At 48.2% G+C, this 24,272-nt stretch overlaps 1 protein-coding gene across 2 annotated transcripts in view; it reads right to left on the bottom strand.

Annotated features, from left to right (window-relative positions):
• The window catches only part of PLBD2 (phospholipase B domain containing 2), a 29,359-nt gene extending 12,779 nt beyond the window's left edge, over positions 1 to 16,580 (bottom strand). The window contains exons 1-4 of one of the 2 annotated variants that reach the window (XM_059039715.2): positions 16,176 to 16,580; positions 4,327 to 4,420; positions 2,092 to 2,250; positions 89 to 189 (exon numbers count right to left, since the gene is read on the bottom strand). In XM_059039715.2, the coding sequence (XP_058895698.1) occupies positions 89 to 189; positions 2,092 to 2,250; positions 4,327 to 4,420; positions 16,176 to 16,465 (644 nt within the window). In that variant the 5' untranslated portion in view covers positions 16,466 to 16,580. The remainder of the gene's footprint in view (positions 1 to 88; positions 190 to 2,091; positions 2,251 to 4,326; positions 4,421 to 16,175) is intronic. The other variant, XM_067015108.1, reaches the window with a different exon arrangement.
• Between the last annotated feature and the right edge of the window lie 7,692 nt (positions 16,581 to 24,272).

Genomic DNA, 24,272 nt, shown 5'->3' with positions numbered 1-24,272 from the left:
GCAGGGCTGGTATGGGAGCCCAGGTCTGTCTGACTATAAGTTGTGTGGCACTTTCCCCTGCCCTGTCCACTCTGGGGGTGGCACTTACAGGAACCCCAAGGGTTTGATGGTGAACTTCCCAGTTGGAAAGGTCACACTGCCTTCATAGCTGTCCTCTAGGCCTTTCAGCTGCAGGAGGGTCAGCCGCACCTAGGGGGAGGGGGAGGGGGCAGGGGGCAGGGGGCAGAGGGAGGGTGAGGCCTCTCCCCCAGGCTCATGCCTTCTGCAATGGGAGGGGCTCCAGCAAGAGAGGCTCAGGTGCACCCTCCAGGCTCCAGCCAACCCTGACACCCCCCTTAACCACCACCCACCCCTCCATGCCAAGCACCCTCCTGCCATCATTTAACTGTATGTCTCCATCCTGTGGCAACCCCAAATCACCCCACTTAAGAACCCAACTCAAACCCACCTCCTCCAGGAAGCCTCCCAGCCTGCCCTGGCCCACTGTTGACTGCTCCCTGTTCTGAGTTTTACTGGCTGTGCTGCTGGCTCAGCGTACTTGTCTCATGTGGCTGACTTCTCCCCACTGTCACTGTCATTGTCCTGTAATCATGGAGTATATCACTGTGTCCCCCACCGGGCCTTGGCCTGGGCTGGGCATACACCAGGCACTTAGCAAGCATCCGTAAGACGGATAGACAAAAGGACAGATGGATGGACGGATGGATGGTGGTTACTGAGTTTAATAAGAGAAGGACAGAGAGAAAGGCAATCATCTAGATGGACAGGAGGGTGACGAGAAGGACAGATGTTCAGGCAGGTGCTGAAGTAGATGGACGGGACCAGATGGATTCACTCCTTCATCTGTAAATACTCAACAAACCTTCACTTATAAAGAGCCTACTATGTGCCAGCCCCTGTGCTAGGTACTGGGGATACCACAGTGGACAAGGCAGATGTGGTCCTTGCCTTGTCCTCATGGGGCCCAAGTCCAGTTGAAGACAGAATCTGAATGCCTCACAAGATTGCTACGAAGAAGTGCAGGGAGGGGACGTGGAGGTGAGGAATGGTGGGGGTGAACCGGGCAGAGGGGGTGAGGGAAAAGTGTTCCAGGCAGAAGGAACAGCACATTTTAAAGCCCTGAGTGAAGAGGTAACATCTTGTTCAAGGAACTGGGAGGAGGCCAGGGAGGCTGGAGCCCAGATTGAGAAGGTCAGTAGATGAGGCTGGGGAGGGAGAGGGTGCAGGGGGGTGTTGAGGCCACATTAAGGAGTGTGGGCATCACCCTGGAGAACTGGGCGGCCCCTGGCGAGATGTACGAGCAGCAGAGACAGAGCCGAGGGGATGGACCAACAGGTGGACAGACTGAGAGGTGCCTAGGCTCTGGCCAGAAGGAAGAGGAGGAATGAAGCAGGCAAAGTGGTCCGTCAGAAAGATGGCTGGGCGGGTAGATGGGAGGGCAGGTGGACAGACAGGTAGATGATGAACAGAGAGAGAGAGAGACAGGCAACCAGATGGGGTATATCAACAAGGCGGGTGGACAGAATATCTGAGAACTAGGCTAAGATGGGCAGGTTGGTGACAGATGAATAAATGGGAAGAAGAGCGTGAAAGACGGATAGACTCGTGGGTGGGTGGACGAATGTGCTGAAAAACTAGATGGGTGGATGGAGGGGTGGGTGCGTGGATGGACAGACGGATGTATGGGAGGGAGGAAGGGAAGGATGGACATGGAGGGAGAAAGGGAAGGAAGACTGGACGCATCTGTGGACGGATGGGTAGATGGATGGAGGGGTGGGTGCATGGATGGACAGACGGATGTATGGGAGGGAAGAAGGGAAGGATGGACATGGAGGGAGGGAGGGAAAGATGGTCATGGAGGGAGGAAGGGAAGGAAGACTGGACGCATCTGTGGACGGATGGGTAGGTGGATGGAAGGGTGGGTAGGTAGATGGGTGGATGGACGAAGAAGGGAGGGAGGAAGGGCTGGCTAAGAGGAGCGGGCGACAGAGAGGCTGGCCAGCTGGAACAGTAGCAGCCGCAGTGGTAGCAGGTCCCCAAAGCAGACCCAGCCTGCTGCCCCAGCCCTCTGAGCATGGGGGCCATGCCCACCTGGTGCCAGTAAGCAGAGCCATTGTTCAACTCCATCTCCCTCTGCATCCACTCCAGGTTGGCCTCCAGGAAGTTCTTGAGCCTCTCGCAGTAACTGACTTCGTACTCGAAGGGGCCGCAGTAATTCACCACCGTGTTCATCCAGTGCATATAGATGAGCTGTGGGGTGGGCGAGGACAGGGGCGGGGCAGCAGGGCTGCGCTCTTCCCTGAGGACCCCACTGGCCTCCACTCGGGCTCAGAGTCCTCACTCCTATCCAGGTCTCCAAAGAGTCGAGGAGCTCTGGCGAGGACACCTCTGCACCTCTGCTCACGCTGGCTTCTCTCACCCCCACCAGGGCCCAGTGCCTCTGGATGCCTCCCTCCTCTGAACGCCGTCAGCACTCACAGTCTGTCCTAGATTACGCCTCCTCTGTTACTGGGGACCGCCCCCCGCATCTATACATGTATTCAGTCACTCAACTACCTTTTTTTTTTTTTTTTGAGCACCTACTATGTCCTGTCCTGAGCACTGAGGACACAGCAGTGAACCTGGCGAGAGAATCCTGTGCCAGTTCCACCAGCCCTCAAGAGGCCTTCCCCACCTCCCCGCCCCGATGTCACATGAACAAGCTGGGCCAGCCTGCTGGGGGCGGTGAAAGACCACATGAGCCCATCGTCCCCATCACCCCAACAGACGGAGAGCCTCCCTCGGGGGCTGGTGCGCAAGCTCAGAGAGGTAACGTGGGCAAAGCCCCTGGCACGTGTGTCTGGGGTTCCTCACGTGAGAACCACTTCGGGCCTTGCCTCACTGTTCCTGGTTCAGGCTACGGGGCCCTTGAGAGATGGAATCTTGTCTCAAATACCACCAAGCACCCAAAACAGCGTGGCCTGACCCAGTGTCTGACACCTCCCCAGACATCGAGGTCCCAGGAGGGCATCTCAAACTTCAGCTGGGTGTCAGAATGAGGAGAGGGAGTTTATTAAACGCTGTCACACTGTACACCATCTCCTGTGAGGTGCTCTGTCCCTCTCACCACCATGCATCTCACACCCGTCCACTCGGCTCGTTCATTTTCACTGCTCTATGATCCTGCACTGGGTGACACTACTGCAATCCGGTTACCCGTGCACCCACGGGTGGCGTTTGAGTGTGTTTGCCTCGGGGCTGCTTTGAACCCCTTGGGTGTCAGCTCTAGGGTACACACCTAAGGAGTGGGGCCCCTGGGTCCTAAGACGTGTGTGTATTCAATTCTACAAGTTAACCTCAAATTACATTCCAACGTGGGTGTCACACCTTCAGGCACAGTGCGTGAGCACGGCCAGCCCACCACGGCCTCACCCACGCCTGATGCCGTCTGCCTTCTGAAACCTGTGATTATCACTTTTAAAAAGCCCAAAAGCAGGTAAAGCAAAAGAATATGTTGTTTAAGGTTTCATCACATGTAGTAAAACTAGTTTAACCAAAGGAAGGGAGTAGAAATAACTCAAATGTCCACCCACTGATGAAAGGATAAATAAAATAGTCTATCCCTACAATGCAATATTATTCGGCCATAAAAAGAAATAACGTGCTAACATACACTAGAACATGGAGGAACCCTGGAAACAAGTTAAAGAAGCCAGCCACAAAAGACCACATACTGGATGATTCCTTTCATAGGAACTGTTCAGAATTAGCGGTTGCCAGGGGCTGGGTGGAGTGGGGAAAAAGGGAGGTGACTGCTAACAGGTATGGGGTTTCTTTCTGGGGTGATGAGAATGTTCTGGAATTAGATAGTGGTAGTGGTTGTGCAACCTTATGAATATACTAGAAACCACTGAACTGTACATTATAAAATGGTGAATTTTATGGCATGTGAATTCCATCTCAATAGACATGAATGAATGAATGAATGAATGAAAGGGAATGACAGCCACCACATGTAGTGTGGTGGGTGTCTCTGGGGTAGGAGAGGCAGGGGAACGGAGTTGAGAGGGGGCTTCAATGGTTTTAGGAACATTCCAGGGTTTCGTTTGGGTGTTCATTTTATTACTAAGCTTCGTAACTTGGAACGTCTTGTGTATTTTTTATATGCATCAAATAGCACCCAGTGTAAATTTTTAACAAATACATGTGAGCCTTTTCTCCCCAACTAGATGGAAGGCCTGGGGTGGGAGAGCCCCCACTACACATATCTCAGAACCCTCTAAAGCTCCCTGGGGAACACACTAGATGGGCAGGGGGGAGCCCCGGGGTCCCGCATCTGGCCCTTACCTCCTCGGACACGGCGGCCTCCACCACGCCCGCCGCGTAGGCCTGCAGGCTATCGTTGTAGTGGTCGCTCGTGTGCAGCTCCAGAAAGGCCCACCTGCAGGGGGAGGAGAGGGGACACTGGGTCAGCGAGGGGGCGAGCGTGAAACGGGCCCTCAGCTCGGCATGCACCTGTCTGCACTTTTAAACCACAGAAAACAACGCGGTGACGGACTGCCATTCACATGAATGTCTGTCGGTCTGTCTCTGTGCACGTGTCAGGCTAAATCCCTAAAAGAGGAACTGCTAGGTCAAAGGACACATGCATTTTTCATTTTAATAGATACTGACAAACAGCCTCCCCCAGGGCTGTACTAAACTTCATTCTCCGCCCCTCCCCCACGATAATACCAGCTAATATCTACTGAGGGTTTCTTCTGAGCCAGGCACTGTTCTAGTCACTTCCATATCTATTAAATCATGTACTAGTCCTCAAGACAATCCCACAGTCCTGCAAGGCAGGCACTGTTACTGTCTCCACAGTAACAGTAAGTTAACAGTAAGGGCAAGTAAGTTCAAGCACAGAGTTATGTACCTGCTGTGCTAGATGGCATAGCAGCCTCTTCCCCCCACGTCCATGCCTTTTGCTGTGTGGCTTTACATCCCTCCCACCACTGGCCAAATGTCCTTCCCTGTCCCCTTGATTAGGGCTCAGTCATGTCATATGACTTGCTCTGGCCGATGGAATGCGGTAGAAGTGACTTGTCTCAGTCATGAGATTAGCCTTCAAAGGGCCTCCTGTGTTTCCACTTGTGTCCCTGCTATGGCCACGAGAGAAACATGCCCAGCCAGCTCGCTGGTCCCAAGAATATGAGAGACACATGTTGCTGACCAGGTCTGCAGAACTACAGCATGAAGCAGAGCTGCCCCAACTGCTCCAAGAATCCATGAGCATAAACGGGTGTCATTCCAAGCCGCTGAGTTTGGGGGCAGTTTGTTATACAACACTGTTGCCCAATACTAGCTGATACACATACCAAAGGTCACAGAGCTAAGAAAGGGCAAAGCTAGGATTCAATTCCAGGCAGGCTGGCTCCCAGGAAGCAGATTCGGATCAGGAGGTCTGGGGTAAAGCCCAAGACTCTGTATTTCTAATAGCTCCCAGGTGATGCCTGGGGTATATACTGCATTTCTACAACATACAAACTCCTGTCTGTGCACTTCCCTGCTTAAAATCAATCTTTTTCATCCTTACTAAGGTGACAGTTGAAAAATTCAATCACATAATTATCCTTTAAGTTAAGTTACATATATTTTCTTATTTCTTATTGGTCATTTATAGTTCTTTGGTTCATGTCCTTTACTCATTTTTCTCTACCGTGGTTCTTTTCATCTTATCGTTATTATTATTTCTCGGCGGCACTGTGGCTTGCGGGATCTCAGTTCCCCAACCAGGGATTGAACCTTGGCCACGGCTGTGAAAGCACCAAATCCTAACCACTAGACCACCAGGGAATTCCCATCGCCTTTTCTTTTCTTTTTTTTTTTTTTTAAGTATTTTTATTTATTTATTTATTTATTTATTTATTTATTTATTTTTTTGCGGTATGCGGGCCTCTCACTGCTGTGGCCTCTCCGGTTGCGGGGCACAGGCTCCGGACACGCAGGCTCAGCGGCCATGGCTCACGGGCCCAGCTGCTCCGCGGCATGTGGGATCTTCCCGGACGGGGGCACGAACCCGTGTCCCCTGCATCGGCAGGCGGACTCTCAACCACTGCGCCACCAGGGAAGCCCCGCCTTTTCTTATTGATTGGTGAAGTTCTCTATATACATATTAGCCCTTGGCTTGTCAGTATTTTAATTGATTTTTGCTTTTGTTTTTGCCATATGGTAGTTTTCAGTTTTGTCCTATCAGTCTCTCTTTTATGGTTCTAGATTTCATCCTTGCTCCAAGGACATAAAGAATATTCACCCAGGTGACTTCTGTAACTAAGGAAAACACTTGTGAAGGCAATTTCTATTCGAAAATGAGGGCAACAGAAGACACTAATGAGACCTTGAAGAGGCTACACAACACAGACAGCCAGGCTCAGCCAGGACTGTCTCACAGGAATTTGGCTAAAAAGTCACCAAAGAGCTCCAGCACAGGCACAGTTCTGCCCTAGAAAAGACACAGGAGAGGAAATGACTGTCAAAATACTCACACCCAACAGTTTTGGCAATCAAGCTTCTTTGAGCACCTATTGGGTGCCAGACACCGAGGGTATACAAGAATGAATATATGTGACTGCTTTGATGAGAAAAGAAATAAAGTACCCTGAGGAGGTATGCTCCTGCTGCTACTGAGTAAAATCTAGGAAGGCTTCACAGAAGAGGTGACAGCTGCTCTGGGTTTTGAGGTTTAAGTAGGAGCTTGCAGGGAGAAAGGGGGTCGGGGGGGAGGAGAGGGAAAGTAAAAGAAGGAAGCCTGAGCTCTGAGAGTTCCAAAGCAAAGAACTTGAGCTACAAGATAAAATGGAGCTGTGGGGACTGGTAATGAGGCCCTGCTATGGTGGATAACAACAGCCCCCAGTGCTGAGCACATCACATGTCTACTTTACTCTGCAAATTCTCCCAAAGACCCCATGACATGAGTTTGATTCTCCCAATTTACAGTTGTGGGACCCGAGGCTCAGAGAGGTGAAGTCACTTGCCCAACAGAGCTGAGACTAACATCACAGAGCATGATGTGCTCTGAGCCTCTACTTTAACTGAGTTTTGTTTGGGATTCTTTTGTCCTTGAAGGTGAAGGAGTTAGTTCTTATCAAACAAATCTAAAAGCCATGAACTTCCAGTTAATGACTCACATATAATCACAGATATGGACAGTAAAACACAAGAGACTAGAATAAAGGTCTTAAATTTCAAGGAGAGTGGAGGACAAAGAGAGTCTGGGATTTTGGGTCCCTCAGGCATCGTTTGAATCCCCAGGTCTCTCTCTTATCAACTGTGTACCTTTAGGCAAATTGCTTAACCTCTCTGGGCCTCAGTTTCCTCACCTGTAAAATGGGCTAAGCGATGCCCACTTCAGAGGGTTGCCATGGCAGGTGCCAGAAGAGAACTCATGTCTTATACTCACTAAATATGTGTCTCTTCATGAACCTGAGAGGGGAGGTTTGGAGCAATCCAGTAGACTTGGTGATGGGAAGAAATTTAAAATTTAATTGTGATCAAAAAAATAAAAAGCAGGGGAATCAAGAGAGAACATACACAACTTACATAAAACCAAAAAGGCTGTTCAGATGCCAAGTCCTGGTTATAACTGAGAGGCCACTGGCCTGCTTCCAGACAGCACCTGCCTAAAAGCTCTCCTTCTGCAGGGGGCAGGCTCAGTCAAGGCCACAGTGCTGAGTCCCTGAAGACAGGCAGCAGCTAGGAACTCACCCTGTGACCAGTGCTCACACAGCCCTCACGGATGTATATGAGCGTCCTTGTTCGCAGCAGCATTTTTTTTTAACATCTTTATTGGAGTATAATTGCTTTACAATGGTGTGTTAGTTTCTGCTGTATAACAAAGTGAATCAGCTATACATATACACATATCCCCGTATCTCCTCCCTCTTGTGTCTCCCTCCCACCCTCCGTATCTCACCCCTCTAGGTGGTCACAAAGCACCGAGCTGATCTCCCTGTGCTATGCAGCTGCTTCCCACTAGCCATCTATTTTACATTTGGTAGTGTATATATGTCCATGCCACTCTCTCACATTGTCCCTGCTTACCCTTCCCCCTCCTCGTATCCTCAAGTCCATTCTCTAGTAAGTCTGCTTCTTTATTCCCACCTTTCCCCTAGGTTCTTCATGACCATTTTTTTTTAGATTCCATATATATGTGTTAGCATATGGTATTTGTTTTTCTCTTTCTGACTTACTTCACTCTGTATGGCAGACTCTAGGTCCATCTACCTCACTACAAATAACCAATTTCGTTCCTTTTTATGGCTGAGTAATATTCTGTTGTATATATGTGCCACATCTTCTTTATCCATTCATCTGTTGATGGACACTTCAGTTGCTTCCATGTCCTGGCTATTGTAAATAGAGCTCACAGCAGCATTTTTGACTAGAGCTGAGGAAAACAGGACCCTCCCAAAACATCCAGTGTTAGGGGTCTGATACAATAATCTATCCATATATGTGGTGGGCTTCTAGAACCATGTGGCAGACCGCCATGTGCTGATGAGATGTCAAACACAAAGTTTTTTAAAAAAAAAATAAGATTAGAGAAGGACAAAAGGTGGACTCAGGATAACCCCATGTACAAAAACATTACATGCACACACATACCAGTACATATACACATGTATGAATGTATGTATGTTTAGGCCTGTTTATGCATAGAAAATTCTAGAAGAAAGAACAGTGGTTATATATAAAAAGAAAGAGTGGGGGGCTTCCCTGGTGGTGCAGTGGTTGAGAATCCGCCTGCCGATGCAGGAGACACGGGTTCGTGCCCCGGTCTGGGAAGATCCCACATGCCGCGGAGCAACTAAGCCCGTGAGCCATGGCCGCTAGGCCTGCATGTCCGGAGCCTGTGCTCCGCAACGGGAGAGGCCACAACAGTGAGAGGCCCACATACCGCAAAAAAAAAAAAAAAAAGAAAGAGTGGGGAGCGCAGTTTACCTTCCACATTCCACTTCACCTTTCTAAACAGCTAGAATTTTTTTACCATGGAAAGTTAAGTACTTGTGTAATAATTACAGAGATTTAAAAGAGAACAGTGTGACTCTTTCAAGCTGGACAGAAAGGAAAAGGATAAGTGGAGAGTGACAATTCCCCCCCCCAGACCCCCCAAAAGCCAGGCCACAGTACTGTAAATACTGAATTAGTCACTGCCTCTGTTGGAGAGAGTGCCTTCTGCATTCCTCTCTGAACTGCCTTATTCCAAAGGGCAACTGGGGTGATTCAGTTTGGATGGGGTTTGTACACTTTGCTCGAGTTCTCCGAAAACCTGGCTACGTAGGTGTCTGCCTACCTTTCCAAAATACCTTGGAAAGAGAGAGATTCCCATTCATGAGGGAATTTCAGTGCTAGAGCCCCTCTGGCTGATCTCTGAGGATCCCTCTGTTGCCTCAGGCCCTAAGCCCTAATCAAATGATTTTCTTCCAGGCCCCTGCAAGGCTGCCGCCATCCTCATCTTGAGGAGTGAGGCAGCTGCCAACAGCCACCTGTAGGAAGTGTCCGGGCGGAGATCTGAACCTAGATCTCTCTGATGTTAAACCTGAAACCCTGCCTCATACCACATCTCCACGCTCTCCCAGCCTCACCTTCCCCATCTGTAAAATGGGAAGGCTTGGACATCAGCAAATGGCTTCTGGAATCCCTCACTGCTGTGCTGGCAGACAACTTTGGGAGACTCTACCCCAGAGCCTGGCCAAAACAAAACAAAAAAACAAACCACTGGAAAGAATGTGTTTCTAAAGCAAAATGTCCCCATTAGACTGTTCTTGATTCAGAGATCATGTCCTTCCTGCTTGTTTGGTTCTAAAATAGCTGATCTTTTATTAGATGAAATGGGCAGAGATCAATAAATATTGTTCTGGTTTTTTTTTTTTTTTTTTTTTTTTGCAGTACGCGGGCCTCGGACGCGCAGGCTCAGCGGCCATGGCTCACGGGCCCAGCCGCTCGGCGGCATGTGGGATCCTCCCAGACCAGGGCACGAACCCGTATCCCCTGCATCGGCAGGCGGACTCCCAACCACTGCGCCACCAGGGAAGCCCCTGGTTTGTTTTTAATGCACTTGCTTGGCAAAAATAAAAGTCGGCTGCACTGAAACTATTTCCCCAATCTTTTTTTTTCTTTTTTTTTCTTTTTTTTTCTGGAAAGTGTATGGGCCACACTGTGGTTTTATGTCAGGGACAGCTAATACCTCTGAGATGACTCCAGGATCTAATGAAGAGGCCACGTTTGGGAAAAGCCAGACCATTCTTGTGAGATGAGCAAAGGGTCACAAATCTCCCCTCACCATCGTTGTCCCTTCAGTGTATAGTGTGCCCTGGACACCCGCTACTAGGCGGGATGTACCACCTCATCTGTGGCTATCACTCCTTTTCCATTCTTGATGGTATAAGTTTATCTTTGGTGACTTTTCAAAGAAACAGTTGGATAACTAATAAGAACCTGCTGTATAGCACAGGGAACTCTACTCAATACTCTGTAATGGGCTACGTGGGAGAAGAATCTAAAAAAAAGTACATATATGTATAATTGATTCACTTTGCTGTACACCTGAAACTAATACAACATTGTAAATCAGCTATACTCCAATAAAATTTTTTTTAAAAAATTAAAGAGAGAAGAGAAGAGCTAACACCCATCCTTCTCAAACTCTTCCAAAAAATTTCAGAGGAAGGAACACTCCCAAACTCATTCTATGAGGCCACCATCACCCTGATTCCAAAGCCAGACAAAGATACTACAAAAAAAGAAAATTACAGACCAATATCACTAATGAATATAGATGCAAAAATCCCCCACAAAATACTAGCAAACAGAATCCAACAACACATTAAAAGGATCATACACCATGATCAAGTGGGATTTATCCCAAGGATGCAAGGATTCCTCAATATATGCAAATCAATCAATGTGATACACCATATTAACAAATTGAAGAATAAAAACCATATGACTGGGCTTCCCTGGTGGCACAGTGGTTGAGAATCCGCCTGCCGATGCAGGGGACACGGATTCATGCCCCGGTTCGGGAAGATCCCACATGCCGCAGAGTGGCTGGGCCCATAAGCCATGGCCACTGAGTCTGTGCGTCCGGAGCCTGTGCTCCGCAACGGGAGAGGCCACAACAGTGAGAGGCCGGCGTACCACACACACACACACACACACACACACACACACAAACCATATGATCATCTCAATAGGTGCAGAAAAAGCTTTTGACAAAATTCAACACTCATCTATGATAAAAACTCTGCAGAAGGTGGGCATAGAGGGAACCTACCTCAACATAATAAAGGCCATATAAACAAACCCACAGCAAACATCATTCTCAATGGTGAAAAACTGAAAGCATTTCCTCTAAGATCAGGAACAAGACAAGGATGTCCACTCAAAGAACTTTTTTTTTTTTTTTTTTTGCGGTACGCGGGCCTCTCACTGTTTTGGCCTCTCCCGTTGTGGAGCATGGGCTCCTGACGCACAGGCTCAGCGGCCATGGCTCACAGGCCTAGCCGCTCCGCAGCATGTGGGATCCTCCCAAACCGAGGCACGAACCCACACCCCCTGCATCGGCAGGTGGACTCTCAACCACTGTGCCACCAGGGAAGCCCTCTCACCACTATTATTCAACATAATTTTGTAAGTCCTAGCCACGGCAATCAGAGAAGAAAAAGAAATACAAATTGGAAAAGAAGAAGTAAAACTGTCACTGTTTGCAGATGACATGATACTATACATAGAGAATGCTAAAGATGCCACCAGAAATCTACTAGAGCTAATCAATGAATTTGGTAAAGTTGCAGGATGCAAAATTAATGCACAGAAATCTCCTGCATTCCTATATACTAATGATGAAAAATCTGAAAGAGAAATTAAGGAAAAACTCCCATTTACCATTGCAACAAAAAAAATAAAATACCTAGGAATAAACCTACCTAGGGAGACAAAAGACCTGTATGCAGAAAACTATAAAACACTGATGAAAGAAATTAAAGATGATACCAACAGATGGAGAGATATACCATGTTCTTGGATTAGAAGAATCAATATTGTGAAAATGACTATACTACCCAAAGCAATCTACAGATTCAATGCAATCCCTATCAAATTACCAATGGCATTTTTTAAAGAACTAGAAGAAAAAATCCTAAAATTTGTATGGAGACACAAAAGACCCCGAATAGCCAAAGCAGCCTTGTGGGAAAAAAGTGGAGCTGGAGGAATCAGACTCCATGACTTCAGACTATACTACAAAGCTACAGTCATCAAGACAATATGGTACTGGCATAAAAACAGAAATATAGATCAATGGAACAAGATAGAAAGCCCAGAGATAAACCTACACACCTATGGTCAACTAGTCTATGACAAAGGAGGCAAGGATATACAATAGAGAAAAGACAGTCTCTTTAATAAGTGGTGCTGGGAAAACTGGATAGCTACATGTAAAAGAATGAAATTAGAACACTCCCTAACATCATACACAAAAATAAATTCAAAATGGATTCGAGACCTAAATGTAAGACCAGACACTATAAAACTCTTAGAGGAAAACATAGGAAGAACATTCTTTGACATAAATCACAGCAAGATCTTTTTTGATCCACCTCCTAGAGTAATGGAAATAGAAACAAAAATAAACAAACGGGACCTAATGAAACTTCAAAGCTTTTGCACAGCAAAGGAAACCATAAACAAGAAGAAAAGACAACCCTCAGAATGGGAGAAAATATTTGCAAACGAATCAACGGACAAAGGATTAATCTCCAAAATATATAAACAACTCATGCAGCTCAGTATTAAAAACACAAACAACCCAATCCAAAAATGGGCAGAAGACCTAAATAGACATTTCTCCAAAGAAGGCATACAGATGGCCAAGAAGCACATGAAAAGCTGCTCAACATCACTCATTATTAGAGAAATGCAAATCAAAACTACAATGAGGTATCACCTCACACCAGTTAGAATGGGCATCATCAGAAAATCTACAAACAACAAATTCTGGAGAGGGTGTGGAGAAAAGGGAACCCTCTTGCACTGCTGGTGGGAATGTAAATTGATACAGCCACTATGGAGAACAGTATGGAGGTTCCTTAAAAAACTAAAACTAGAACTACCATATGACCCAGCAATCCCACTACTGGGCATATACCCAGAGAAAACCATAGTTCAAAGAGTCATGTACCATAATGTTCATTGCAGCTCTATTTACAACAGCCAGATCATGGAAGCAACCTAAGTGTCCATCAACAGACGAATGGATAAAGAAGATGTGGCACATATATACAATGGAATATTACTCAGCCATAAAAAGAAATGAAATTGGGTCATTTGTAGAGACGTGGATGGACCTAGAGACTGTCATACAGGGTGAAGTAAGTCAGAAAGAGCAAAACAAATATCGTATATTAACGCATATATGTGGAACCTAGAAAAATGGTACAGATGAACCGGTTTGCAGGGCAGAAATTGAGACACAGATGTAGAGAAGAAACGTATGGACACCAAGGGGGGAAAGCAGCGGGGGGGTGGGTTGGTGGGATGAACTGGGAGATTGGGATTGACATGTATACACTCATGTGTATAAAATGGATGACTAATAAGAACCTGCTGTATAAAAAAAATTAATAAAATAAAATACAAAAACAATAGATAAATTAAAAAAGAAACAGTTGGGTGGTATTTATCCATTTTACTGGGCTGGGTTTCTGCCTGTTGGGTGGTAGATTTGGGTTGTTTCCCAGTTTCCTAATAGGTTAGTTCCATCTTATTGGTATTCACTTCCTCTCCCAACTCGAAGGCTATTTAGGTCAATCAGCTGGTTGGGGGGCATCAGGTCAGAAAAGGAGGAAAAGGTAAGGTTGGAGGGTTCGGCCTCCCCAGGACCAAGACCAGAGCCAGGCTGGCGCAGGCGCTGCCTCTGGGTGCATCTCGGATCCCCTAGCATTAAATCCTAAATGTTTCAGGCTCCATGGGGAGTGTCAGTCCAGAGTCAGATACAGCACAAGTAAGAGGAAAGATTATGGGGGAAGGAGATGTGCAAGTTATCCTGACAATCCCAGGATCTGGTGAAATCTGGGAGCCAGAAAGGAGGAAGGATCCCAGTTCTAGGTGAACAGAAGAGTCGAACCATGACTTCCACCCTCCAAAAAATAAGACAGTCACCTGCAAATCAGCGATTTTGCTGCTCGGGCGCCAGGACACCCTAGATGTCTTTCTTACGTCTCACTCCTGAGTTCTCAAGAGGGTGTCTTTGAGGGCCTCCGTATCCCTGCTTATGAAATGGGGGCTTCCCATACAGTGTTCCCTACATCATACTCCCAAGTGCTGTCAAACCCACAGGGCAAGGGGCAGACTGCACAGAAAAGATGCTGGAACAGTGAAGTGAGAGCAAGAAGTGTGGAAGAGACCAGGGCTCACTTCTCAGTTCCCCACCTGCAAAATGGGGGCAGAAGACACACGCTCCTTTCTCTTTCATTCACTCCTTCCTTTAGTAAATAAACAGAGGTGTTTTCTGCGATCCCCCGAATTTCACTTCGAGCCCCACCTTCAGGAAGGAAACAGGCTCAGAGAGATGAAGTGATTTGCCCAAGGTCACACAGCGCCAGGGCTGAGCCTGGAAGAACTTTCCATCCAGAACAAGCAGAGGAGCCCTCTCCCCACTTCTCTGTTTTCCATAATTGACAGCAACACAGCCTAGCGGGGAACTGCTGGGGCCAGAGGCCCCTCCCCATGCTGAGCCTCACCTCTGTGCCTCCTCCCTAGCATCCAGAGATTGTCATCTCTCTCAGCTCTGCTAAGCGGGGGCCCAAAACATATGAGTCAGCAGAGACTAGGTCACCAGATTCCAGAGTCACATCGCCACAGAGTTCTGATTCCCTCCACAGACGCCAGCCCACTCTGTGGCTTCCTCTCCCTGGGAGCCTTCCCAGATTAGCCGCACCCAGCTCCTGTGTCTGCAGCAAATCCTCTCCCCCTAGTCTCTGGTCTGTCTATCTAATATACTCCCAAGTGCCACAAAGCACCAGAACGGGGGTGTCCACAGTGTCCTATGTCTCCCCAACACCTACAGAAATGAATGCAAGCCAGCCAAATGGATGGAGGCAGCAGTGGGAGAAGCCATGCCTGCTGGAGGGGGTAACGTATTCTAAGCACTGGGATGACCCCAGGATGGGATAGTGCAGGTGGGGGAGGGGCTGGAGGGATACGGGGTTCCCCAAGATTCCCCAACACAGCGGGGATCCAGGGTCTAGGCCTTGCTGACAAGGCTTTGAGGCAGATGTTCCCCACTCCCAGGATTTTCCCTCCTGGCACTGTCTCCCTGACTGAATGGGGACCCCCTCAGCTCTGGGTCCCCATAGCCAAGAGCACCAGGTGAGTGAATGAATGAATGGGCCCCAGCCCCGGTACAAGGCCTGAGAGGGGCACCACCCAACTGCCCAGCCAGAGCACATCATCAAAATCCAAGCCACAGATGGGGAAATGAGAGCCCAGACAGGCAGAGGAGTTAGGTAAGAGCCATACAACAGAATGACAGCCTGGGTCCCAGTGATAAGGATAGTGATGGTGACTGCCAAAGATAGAGTGCTGGCTCCATACTAAGTATCTGGCCAAGCGACTTTTCCCTGGACCAGGAGAGAGGAGGGAAGCAAGGAGCAGAGGCCAAGCAATGATACAGTCTGGGTCTTTGTGAATTTAGGGATCCTCTGTCTTCAGACTGGCCTGGGATCCAAGCTCAGTCCTGCTGCTCTGGTTCTGTAAAGAAGGCAGGGGGCTGGCACCCATGGGGTAAGCTAAAACCAAGGAAGTGAGACTTTCTCCTGGAGAGCCATTACCACCCCTCTGGTCATGGGGGTGAGATGAGGGTTGAGGGGGAGAGCGCTGGCCTACGTGGGGACAAGAGTTACTGTATCACTAGGGAAACAGAGGTACTGTCATCCCTAGCTGAAGGCAAAGGACTGGTCCCCATGCGCTGAGGGATGCTGCATCAGCCCCACCCAACTACGGTGCAGCAGCCTCAGAGGTGGGACACTGACCGCCAGGGAGACAAGGATGGGACTCTGTCACCAGCAAGAGGCTGGTCCTAGGGGCAGGCGAGGTCCGGCGCCCACGCAACTCCCTCCCCCGGCTGGTCCGCGCGAGATCGGGCCAACCCTTACCCGGTCTCGCGGATGGCGTTGGTAAGGTTGGCCCAGGCCACGGCGTCAGGGTGGCGGCCATCTACCAGGCGCAGCTGGCCCGTCTCAGGGTCCAGGAGCACCGAACGACAGCGGGAGGCGGGTGGGAGCGGCCTCCCCGGTCCCCGGTGGCCCCTCGGGGTCGGGATCGCGCCGGTCAGGCCGCTCAGGAACAGCCCGACCAGCAGGGCCAGCACCAGGGCCAGCGCCAGCACCCGCGTCAGCGCCCGGGCCAGGCGGCCGCCCGGAGATCCATACATCGGGTCCACCATGACGGTGCGGAGCTGGGCGCCGCAGCGCGGCTCACGTGACTACACTCCGCTGCGGAGGGCCGGGCCAGGGCTGGCTGGAAAAGGAGGTCGGCGGTGGAGGGGCGGGGCTTGGGACGAGCCCTTCCGGGTGGGCGGGGCCCGGGGGCGGGACGTAAGGGACGGGGGCCAACTTAAAGGGGCCCGGCGCCCTCGTCAGCCTACTCAAACCTTGCAGTGGTACACTCCCTCCCGGCTTTTTATTTTTCAAAAGTTTGAACCTCAAGAAAAGTTGCAAGAATAGTAAAGTATAATAAATATCCATATGCCTGTCATCAATTGCTAATATTCTGTCACATTTTATTAACTGTCTCTTCATACTTATATGTAATTTTGCTCAACCATTTGAGACTTAATTGAAGACATAGTGACGCATCAACCTTAAAAACTGCAGGTGGTCACATAAGAGAAAAGACATTATCCTTCATAACCACAGTACCACTATAACACTCAGGAAATTTACCATTTACTTAATACTATTGTCTAATACAGGGTCTTTATTCGAATTTTACCAGTTATCCCAAAAATACTTTCTCTGTTTTTCTTTTCTTTTGACCCAGTATCCACTCCTCACACAACGCACAAGAATAAACTCCTGGGACTTCCCTGGGTGGTGCAGTGGTTAAGAATCTGCCTGCCAATACAGGGGACATGGGTTCGAGCCCTACTGTGGGAAGATCCCACGTGCCACGGAGCAACTTAAGCCCGGGCGCCACAACTACTGAGCCTGTGCTCTAGAGCCTGCAAGCCACAATTACCGAAGCCCACGCACATAAAGCCCGTGCTCCACAACAAGAGAAGCCACGACAATGAGACGCCCGTGCGCACCACAACCAAGAATAGTCCCATCTTGCCGCAACCAGAGAAAGCCCGCGTGCAGCAACGAAGACCCAACGCAGCCAAAAATAAATAAATAAAAATAAATAAATTTATTTTTTAAAAAAGAATAAACTCCTAAATGATGAGCATCTAGACGTAAAAAACGAAACTGCAATTACTAGAAGTATATGTATGGGTGAATTCCTCCATAACTTGTGTGTGGGAAAAAAAGGCCTCTAACTATGACTCAAAATCCAAATGCAATAAAGGATTAGTACATTTGACTACATAAAACTTTCATTAACGTTTGCATGTCGAAAACACCGTAAGCGAAGTCAAAAGACAAGTGACAAACTGCGAGAAGATATTTATAACATGTGTCATGGATAAAGGGCCGTTCTCACTAATATATGAATAACGCTTTAAATTTGAGGGGGAAACGTGAAAGCCGGATAGAAAAATGGACAAAAACTATGAATAGACAATTCATGAAAAAAGATGTTAAAATGATCTTTAAACATGGAAAATGCTCACTTCGTTTACCATAAGAGACAGTGGTGTTGGGATGGGGGCAGGGGAGTGGGTTTGGTGGCTGTAGCACTGGGAGGAGAAAGGCCTTGATTTGGGGGGGGAGTAGTTTGTGGGAGATGGGAAGGATGTTGAGAGATAAGTGCCTTGTCTCCTTCAAGCCTCAAAAGGGCCTACAGGGCTTCCCTGGTGGCGCAGCGGTTGAGAATCCGCCTGCCGATGCAGGAGACACAGGTTCGTGCCCTGGTCCGGGAAGATCCCACATGCCGCGGAGCGACTGAGCCCGTGAGCCATGGCCGCTGGGCCTGCGCGTCCGGAGCCTGTGCTCCGCAATGGGAGAGGCCACAACAGTGAGAGGCCCGCATACGGCAAAAAAAAAAAAAAAAAAAAAAAAAAAAGGGGCCTACAGCAAGTAAGTAGGCTGATGGGATTCTACCCTGGGCCTCTTTGCCTCTGAATTCTAAGCATTTAACTTCTTAGCTATATGGACTCCTGTAAACCTGGCTTTGGAAGCTGGTGAACCATTGTGGATCTCAGCCTGCATGGAGAAAATGTTCAAATGGCCATGGGTCATCAAAACTAAAAAGATTCTCCTTGAGTGATAAGAAACCTCCAGAATACTCCCAGCTGAGCCCTGAACCTGAGCAGCAGCCCCCTACCCCAACTTGGGCCAGGTGACCCTCACTGCGGCTGTAATGATCCAAGACCCAGAGAAAGAGCCTCACCCTCAGGGGTTACAATCCCACCCGAGAGCCTGGCAGACATAGAAACCCCTCAGCTACAGCCCCCAAGGTCCCCACTGATTAGCCCAGCCCTTGGGCATTGGCTGAAATGAAGACTCCAGTCTAATAACTATCATGATGTCAAAGTAGTGATAAGTCAAAGATTACTGTGATTCCAGGTTTGTCTGTTGCGGCAGCTGGCATTAAATACCCTGACACCTTCAGACCCCAAAGTTAGAAGAGAGCAAAGCACACTGGTAGAGAGTAAATGATGGGCTATCATGCCTTCAATTTAAAAAGCGAGCTAACATGTACTGAAGTTATTAAGAACCAGACATTGTTCTGAGCGCTCAACATTCATTAAATCATTTAATCCTCATACGCCACACCCAGGGGACAGGTATCTATTTTCATCATTCCCATTTTACAGATGAGAAAGCAGAGCTACAAAAAAGTGAAGTAACTTGCCCAACATCACACAACAAGGAAGAGTGGAAGCTTGGATTTCCACTCAGACAACCGGACTCCAGGGCCCATGTGTTCATTCCTTACCTAAAAATGGCAAATGCAGGATCCACTGAAATGCTGCCACGGGGGTGTGCAAGGCACAAAGAGACTGTGTCAGTGACCGCAGCCACAGGGGAGCTGCTGAGGAGAAGGGCAAAGGAGCAACGTAGGGGCTCAGAAGTTCTCAGTCTCTCCTCAGCTGGGTAACTACGATAGGTTAAATAATGTCTTTCCAAAGACGTCCACATCCTGATCCCCACAAGTGACAAATATGTTACCGCACGTGGCAAAAAGAACTTTGCAGATGTGATTAAGTTAAGGATCTTGACATGAGGAGATTGTCCTGGATTATCCAGATGGTGGGCCCAATGGAATCGCAAGCGTCCTTAGAAGAGGGAGGCAGGAGGTCAGAGTGAGGAAAGGTGGTGTGATTGGAAGATGCTACACTGCTGGCCTTGAAGATGGAGGAAGGGGTCACAAGCCAAGGAACACAGTGGCCTTTAGAAGCTGGAAAAGGCACAGAAACAGACTCTCCCTTGAAGCCTTCAGAATGAACGCAGTCCTGCCAACACCTTGACTTTAGGATTTCTGACCTCCTGAACTGTAAGATAATAAATTTGTATTGTTTAAAGCCACTAAGTCTGTGGTCATTTGTTACAGCAGCAATAGGAAATGCATATAGTGGCCTTGGGCAAGGCTTTTTGACTTTCTGGACCTCCGGAGCCTCATCCATATAATGAGAAGAAGGATATCTGTCTCCCTTGCCTGTGGGGATACTTAAGACGATAAATGTGAAAAGGCTTGGAAACTATCCTATAAATGAGGACTGAATTTTCCAACCCATTTCAGGATACCCTTGACCTCTCTTACTGGCTGTTAGCTTTGGGGTTGAGAGCTCCTCCTCCTCCCTCTCTCCTTCCACCCCCACTCCCTGCTGGGGAAATCTCCGTGGTCTCCCGCCTGCAGAGTCAGCTTCTAGAACAGCAGATGCTTGTCCTGGTGTCAGAGGGTTGGCCAGAGCCCAGGCTGGGAGGCCATGGGACGGACGGAACCAGATTGTCACATCAGAGAGGACAAAGGCTGGTGGCAGCCACTTCTTCCTCTGCAACTGGGCTGCCCTGTCTACCTGACCAGCTAGGGTCTCCCAGATAGCCTGTTAATCGTCATGGGCACTGGGCAAGCCATGAAAGCTAAGCCTGCAAAGGAGACCCAAGCCAACTCTCTACACACTTGGTTTCCTTTATCAGACTCTTGCCTCTACCAAGTTTAAGTCATCCATTGGTTCACTCCTCAGCATTTAAGGAGCATCAAGTACACACCAGGGCTGTTGGTTGCCTACCCAGCAGTAATTCTTCTATTTTCCCTTGCTACCCAAATTCTTCCACCTGGTCCCAGGGGATGAGTCTTGATTGGTCTAAGCCACTTCTGGCATCCTGTGTCCCCTTTCCAGTGATTGGTCTAGAGGTGGACATGTGACCTTATTCTGGCCAATTAAACATAGAGAGAAGTCTGCTAAGGGATTCTGGGAAGACTGTCTTCCAGTCTATTCCCAGACTGTCTATTAAGAGAGATGGGCAAAGAAAAGACCGTTTTTTATTTTCTTTTCCCTGGCCACTGCTCTGGACAGTATTGTTGTCTGAGATTGTGATTTCTGGAGTTCAGCAGCCATCTTGTAACCTTGAGGTGACAATGCTAAGGCTGAAATATCAACACATCTAGGACAGACAAAGCAGAAGGATGAAAGAACCTTGATAGCTGGGATGTGGGTAATTTTATGTGTTCCCTTGGCCTGGCTATAGTGCCCACATGTTTGGTTATACACCAGTTGAGATGTTGCTGTGAAGGTATTTTTAGGTGTGATTAGCATTTAAATTGGAAGACTTTGAGTAAAGCAGATTACTTTCCATAATGAGGGTGGGCCTCATCCAATCAACTGGAGAGAGAGAGAGATAAAGAAAGCAAATATGGTAAAATGGTACTATTTGAAGACTGAGTGAAGGATATACAATAATTCATTGCATCCTTTGCAACTTCTCTTTAAGTCCAAAATGAATTTTTAAAAATAATTTTCTTTTTATTTATTATTTATTTATTTATTTTTGGCTGCATTGGGCCTTCGTTGCTGCACGCAGCCTTTCTCTAGTTGCGGCAAGTGGGGGCTACTCTTCGTTGCGGCGCGCGGGCTTCTCATTACGGTGGCTTCTCTTGTTGCGGAGCACAGGCCCTAGGCGTGCGGGCTTCGGTAGTTGTGGCACACGGGCTCAGTAGTTGTGGCTCACGGGCTCTAGAGCGCAGGCTCATTAGTTGTGGCACACGGGCTTAGTTGCTCCGCGGCACGTGGGATCTTCCCGGACCAGGGCTCGAACCCGTGTCCCCTGCATTTGCAGGTGGATTCTTAACCACTGTGTCACCAGGAAGCCCCCCAAAATGAATTTAAAATAAAAATTTCAACAGTAAAGAAAATGGAAAAGGGCGCCAGGTACAAACTTGATTTGTTTGATACAAATGCCTGAGCTTTCCCTGGGAGCCCAGAGTTGGAGTACCAGCTCCCAGAAACCCAGAGATGATCTCAGGTCAGTCACGGGCCCTTTCATACTCAAAACCAGTCCTTTTTCAACAAAGGTGACATGGGGATTCATCCCTCTGAGCCGTGAGAATCCTCTGCAAACTGTCCAGCATCACATACACACCAGGAGGGAGAGGGTGGTAGTGATGCTTTTATTACCGCAAATACTCCCTCCCTCACTTTTACTTTGGGAGGATTTGAATTTTCATAAACAGGATTTGCTGGAAGCTATGTGTGCCCACAGGAAGGCAGAATAGGACACTGGCTTCAAATCCTGGCCACTATTTAGTGGCCATCTGACCTTGAGCATGCAACTTGAGTTTTCTGTGCTTCAGTTTCACCATCTGTTAAATGGGGATAGTAATATTATATCTCAGAGCATTGTTGTAAAACTTAAATGGGTTAAAATATATGTTAAAAAGTGGAGGACAGCGCCTGACACAGGCATAATGCTCTGTGACCACTAGCTGTCATAATCATCACCATTATCACCAAGATTAATAGGATTGCTGTCAAGATCCTGGGCTGTAGAGAGACACACAACCAAGTTTGAGCCCTTGCTGTAAATATTACTGGCTGGTGACGTTAAAGTTAGTTACTTGTCCCTCCAACCTCTGTGCCTCAGTTTCCTCATCTGTAAATGTGGATGATGCTAACACTTTCACTTGCTAACATGAGGATTAGATGACGGCAAACGTGGAACCCACTTAGTCCGGTACTGGGCACACGTAAGCCTTCACTGAATGGTCAGGAGGAAAATTACCTGGAACACCCATGAGGATGGTTACTATCAACAAAATAGGAAATAACAAGTGTTGGTGGGGATGCAGAGAAACTGGAACCCTTGTGCACTGTTGGTGGAAGTGTAAAATGGTGCAGCTGCGGTGGAAAACAATACAGCGGTTCCTCAAAAACTGAAAGTAGACTTACCAAATTGTATTAATCAGTCCAGGCTGCCATAACAAAATACCATAGACTGGGGGGCTTAAACAACAGAAATGTATGCCCGGAAATCTAAGATCAGGGTGCCAGTTTGGTGAGGTTCTGGTGAGAGCTCTCTTCCTGGCTTGTAAGTGATCGCTTTCTCATTGTGGCCTCATGTGTCCTTTCCTCAATGTGTGAATGAAGACCGGGAGAAGAGAGAGAGAACTCTGTCTCTTCCTCTTTTTATAAGGCCACCAGTCCTATCAGATCAGGACCCCAATATGACCTCGTTCAACTTTAATTACCTCCTAAAAGCCATGTCTCCAAATAGAGTCACATCGTGGGGTTAGGGCTTCAACAAATGAATTGGGGGAGGGGGAGGAGACACAAGTCAGTCCATAGCACAGATGATCCAGCAAGCCCACTTCCGGGTATAGATTGGAAAGAATTGAAAGTTGGATCTCAGATATTTGCACACGCATGTTCATAGCAGTACTATTTACAATAACCAGGAGGTAGAAGCAACAAAATGTGGTGTGTACATACAGCGGAATATCACTCAGCCTTAAAAAGGAAGGAGATTCTGACACAGGCTGCAGGATGAAAGAATCCTGGGGAAATTATGCCAAGTGAAATAAGCCAGTCACAGAAAGACAAATACTGTATGAGGCCATTTATAGGAGGTCCCTAGAGCAGTCCGATTCATAGGGACAAAGTAAAACGGCGATTGCCAGGGCCTGGGGGGAGGGAGGAATGGGGAGTTGTTTAATGGGTATAGAATTTCAGTTTTATGAGATGAAAACGTTCTGAAAATTGGTTGAACAACAATTTGAATATGCTTAACACGACTGAGCTGTATGCTTACAAGTGGTTAAGACAATACATTTTATGTTATGCGTTTTTACCACAACAAAAATAAAATGAATTACCTGGAAATCCCTCCAGCATTAGAGCAATGACCCAAAATAGGCCACCAGGGGGCGCTATGCTTCCATTTCAATTCACAGCCCTCCCCGCCCTTCCCTCCCCGGGACGAAACTGGCGGTTTCTAGAGGGGGAAAAAAATGCACTAGGATCCTGGAGAAAGTCAGAGCTCCTCTCTGCTCCCCGCCTTCCCCAGATGGACCAGCTTTGCATTAACCCCAGAGCTGCACCGCATCCCTGCCACATGCCCGCCACAGCCGACTCTGAACCCCGTTCTTTCTCTGGGTTCATTCCTTCGGTGCTGGAGACACAGCGGGTCCTGGATGGACTGCGCCCACCACGCCTAGCTGCCCGCGGGCCTCCAGATTGCCCAGGGGCTGGAGAAGAGGGAGAAGTGGCAAGGACTCACCTGCACCCAAGTTACCCAAAGATGAGGGGACACGCCAATGGAAATGAGTCAGAGACCTCCTATCCCAGGTGCTGGGGCTTCACCGTCAACCGGACATGGGGTTTTCCCACTCGGCTGCTCACTTTGTATGTCATAACCTCTCTAGGTCTCAGTCTCCTCATCTGTTAAATCTATATTAATACCCAGGAGGATGGAAAGAAGTTAATAAAATCCCTGATGCTTAAAAAGCTCTCAGTGGATGGGCTAATTACCATTCCATGCCCCGTATCTGAGGCTGGCCTGGGTCTCCTCCCGTCTCCGGGTGGTTTTCTACTGCACAGCATCTACTCTCGAGTTTGCACTTATCTCTTGAGAAACCTCTCCTGAAGTAAC

Source organism: Kogia breviceps, chromosome 15 (genome assembly GCF_026419965.1).
Source record: "Kogia breviceps isolate mKogBre1 chromosome 15, mKogBre1 haplotype 1, whole genome shotgun sequence".
NCBI lineage: Eukaryota > Metazoa > Chordata > Mammalia > Artiodactyla > Physeteridae > Kogia > Kogia breviceps.
This window is presented reverse-complemented; position numbering and strand designations above follow the sequence as displayed.